This window comes from Panicum hallii, chromosome 9, assembly GCF_002211085.1.
Source record: "Panicum hallii strain FIL2 chromosome 9, PHallii_v3.1, whole genome shotgun sequence".
Taxonomy (NCBI): domain Eukaryota; kingdom Viridiplantae; phylum Streptophyta; class Magnoliopsida; order Poales; family Poaceae; genus Panicum; species Panicum hallii.
The window spans coordinates 58,342,673-58,346,668 of record NC_038050.1 but is presented as its reverse complement, the minus strand read 5'-3'; the positions used below and the strand labels follow the sequence as shown (position 1 = coordinate 58,346,668).

Below are 3,996 nucleotides of genomic sequence, written 5' to 3'. Positions count from 1 at the left end.
AGGAGCAGCGTCGACGGTACGTGACCTGGCGGGGAGGAGCAGCGCCTGGGAGGGTATGGTCGGTCGCGGGCGTCGGTGGGGCGTAAGGAAGAAGTGTGCGCCCAATCAGCCACAGGCGCCGGTTCGCCGCTGGCGCCTGGGCGACCACGTGCTGGAGGGGCGGACGTGAGCTGCTCCTCAGCCGCGAGTAGGGAGGGGTGGCCGCGAGCGTATGGGGAGTGGCCACCAATGACGAGGAGCAACGTCTGGGCGAGGAGGAGGTAGAGACGGCTAGAGATCAGCGCTGTGAAGGAGATCAAGCCTGCAACCTATGGGAAGTTGGAATAGCGGGGAGGTGACGTACATTGGAGGTGGAATTTTTTGCTAGATATACCAAAAATATGTTAGTAAAATTAAAAAGGTCTCACATACTGTATTCTCAATTCAACATATAAGTTGTAAACCAAAATTGGTGGACCACAACAACAAGAGATGCAATTAAACTTTGTTTCTATTGTTTATGCCTTAACTTTCTCACAACAAACAACATATGAGGCTCTGATTTTGGGCTAAACTAACTAGCTAAGGATAAACAATGCCCTAACCACTAAAATACTGAATCATACACCAATATAAGGATAAACAATGCAATTAAGCAAATCTACATACTAAACTCACAAGAGATGTAGACTTGCAATTGCAGAGAAGATCCGGGCAAAGGGAAGTCTGTTGGCGGGTGTTTGGCAACAAGGCACTACGGCAAGGCGCCAGGACCGGCAGGGTAGGAGTTGGGCATTGGCACACTACTGTGCTATTGGATGTCTTCGCCGTGGTGCTAGGGCGGTGGCGCGATGCGATTGGAGTGCATCGCATCAAGATCCACGGCTGGTGGCGGCGTGTCACTGCCACGTCGATGAGGAGCCGGTGGTTCAGTCGTTGGGGCCTCAGGGGAGTGGGTGTTACTGCATCTGGGTGGGACACTTGCAATTAGTGACTAGGTGACGCCAACATGCAGCCACAAGCTGAAGAAGTTGGAGGGGATGTGGTTTTGTTAGCAAACTATCTGGTGCAGTTAGACCTTTCCTTCACTTCTAGTCCATGAAATCAATCTAGTAAAAACAATTTGACCTAAATCTAGGGTAGTCCAGGGCTTATACGGACCTGCTTTTAGGCCTGCCACTGGAATGCGGCATGGTTACGGTTTGTGCTTACAGAAATCAGAGTGGACCAACTCGATAGTGGAATCAGGAGGTGGCGCGGAGCAGTAGTGCAATAGGCCATTGAAGTCTCTAGGTGGTGTCAGATGACCAGTGTGCTAGCTCAGGGGCAAGAGAGCGCTAAAAGAATTAATTAGCGGTGTAGTTGAGGCCAATGTAGCCGCTTTGGTGAGCGGATTGAATTGTATCAACAATATTTTGATAACATGATGCTTTATACTGCTTAGATTTCAGTATGGTTTAGGTCATAATGATTTCTCACAAAATTAAAATCTTCCTCGCAATTCGCATTGCTCTGCAATTAACCAAATTATGATGAAAATCCGAGTACATGCACCTACGTTATTAACTTCGGTGGCATGCAATCAACATCAGCTAGTACACATCTAATCTAGCCAGGTAGCTAGCTTCCATCAATGAGCATACCAAAACAACCCATGCATCATGTGACGGAAGCATGGATGGTAAGATCAGTCCAGTTGTTATGTGATGCAGTACATGATGGATGCTTTCTCAGAGTCAAACCTCCAAATGAAGCAGTAGTCATCGCGGTTACTGGTTAGGCGCTCAACGGCGCACGGCACAGTGAGCGATGCACTGGCGTCCTCACGCTCCCACGAGATCCTTGCAGTGCATGGGAAAGCACATCTGATGCTCGGCAAGTGCGACGTAGTGCTAAACGCCCCCACACTCAGCACCACCTCACCGTTGATCCTCCTAGATGCGCCGGCGCCGGGCAGGGAGTCAAGCCACGGGCATACTGGTTGCCCCACCATCGCCTTGTATGCATCATTTGCTAGGTAGACGCGGTTATTGTTGCAGCCCGACACGATGGCTGGGAGAGCATCGGGCAACTCCAGCTCGACCTCCACTTCTCTCGGCGTCTTCTTGGACATAGCCACTTCCACCGCCGAGGTGGTGGCAACAACGATGCTGCTGCAGTCGATGCAGATGATGGTGCGCACGGGGCGAGCAGGACGAGGCTTGATGACTTTGGGCACCTGCAACTTTGAGATCAAGTCGCGCTCCACAGGGAACAACCGCTGCCCTGCATCTGGGGACGGCGCCCACGGTGAAACGGAAGACCCCTCAAGAGAAAGTCCCCGGAGGTGCTCTTCACAACCTGGAAGAAAACTCTCGCGCATGCACCATGCCCTCATCACCACAGGCACCTCGCCATCGCCGGTGGCCCACCATACCGGAGGCGGAGGGTAAGACATCGCATCCCTCTCCCTCTTTGACATCGGAGATGGCACAAGATAGTCCTGACGGTTGCGCTTGTGCGGCCCCAATAGGGTGCTACTCACCGTGGTGCCGATAGGCATTGGTGGAGGCGACGCCGGTAGGGGCTTGGGCGCGATGGGCCGGAACCGTCGTTCCATGGCCTCGCTAGTCTCAGCAGCGGCTACCTCCTTCTGATGCGCCATGAATGCCATAGCAGCTCTCCAGTCTTGTTGGTTGTCTCGTGCAGCTGTGAGTCGTTTGGCTGTGGGTGTTGGGTGTTAAAAAGAAGTGAAGGTGAGGCTACGCCGGCCAGTCGAACCGTCGGGGCACGTGTGTGTCACGCCCATGGCTACGTGTAGACGGCATGGTGGACACGCAGACAATGACTACACATACATGATTCATTGCCTGCACTGGTTTGCCAAGTATGCCATAAGCTTTCCTACTGGAGTGTGGATGGATGGTAACGCTGCCGTTTTAGTTCCATCGATATGTTCAAATGGACGTGTTGATGCGTCCGAACCATTAAACGGCAAGCCTTTACTTGCACGGAGAAAGAAGGGTTTTCAACACTCAAGGAATGCATGCATGGACTATGTGCGTAAGCACGCTATAGATCCATGGTGATGGGCTTTGTGGGCATGGATGGATAGTCATTTTAAAAGGTTATCATGATTGGATCTACTAGCAAGCTCGATCTGCGTTGCATTGCCTATGATAGATATCTCTTGTGTTCGTGTTGGGTAATAGTATCCGTTCTCTTTCTGAGTCATGGTTTTGGAAAATATTTTCAGTAGGTTACTGCTAACTGAAATTGTAAGCTTTTACACGTAATAGTGCCAAAAACAATGGCGTGGTGTGTGTCCTCTTCTGGCAACTTTTTCCCCCTTTCCTGCTACGGTTTCGAGTTTGCCATCATGGTGTTTTATGGTGTGATGACGTCGATTATGGTTAGCTGATTAATTAGCATGTCTCACAAGGCTTATCCATCACCTGCGAGTTCGCATGCATTACTGGCAGTGGTAGCAAGCCAGAATTCTAGAGAATTAGGTACGCATGCCTGCAGGCACTGTGAATATATATTGTTGCATGTAAAGCATTGCCAACAAACAAAATAAGTTGGGGGCACTTATGAGCTGATGACTCATCATTAGGTAGTCGACCATGTCTCTTTCTGCATGCAACATGAGCATGAATGAATGAGTTGACGAACGGGTGCAGGCTTAAGAGAAGCGACGAGTGGCCACCACATGCATAAGTGTCCGCATGCAGACCAAGGGATGCATGCATGCAGCCTGCCATCATCCAACTGGACTGACGTGCGCAGCCTAGCCAGCCAGGTGGCTAGTGTGGCATCATCAAGTTGTCCTAGAGGCACCAGGAGCTCGACGCCTAATCCCATGCATGGATGTTAGCTCATCCATCTCACCAGCAAGTCAAAAGCTGCATTCTTTGCGTCATGTAGACGACAGCGGCCGCAGACCACAGTCCACCGCTATGGTTGTCGGCGTTAACTACGGACACTTCACCAAGGGTACCCCAAGTGGTAGATTGTATGGCGGGATTTGATTAGCAT

General features: G+C 51.0%; 1 protein-coding gene across 1 annotated transcript; it reads right to left on the bottom strand.

The window, feature by feature from the left end:
- Positions 1-1,678: 1,678 nt before the first annotated feature.
- Positions 1,679-2,623, bottom strand: LOC112873230. Its single transcript, XM_025936239.1, has one exon. It carries the CDS (start codon positions 2,621-2,623, stop codon positions 1,679-1,681), a length of 945 nt encoding a protein of 314 aa, XP_025792024.1.
- Positions 2,624-3,996: the final 1,373 nt, after the last annotated feature.

Bases quoted from the DNA above. Each gene is read 5' to 3' on its own strand.
- LOC112873230 (XM_025936239.1), bottom strand. From the start codon at position 2,623: ATGGCGCATCAGAAGGAGGTAGCCGCTGCTGAGACTAGCGAGGCCATG.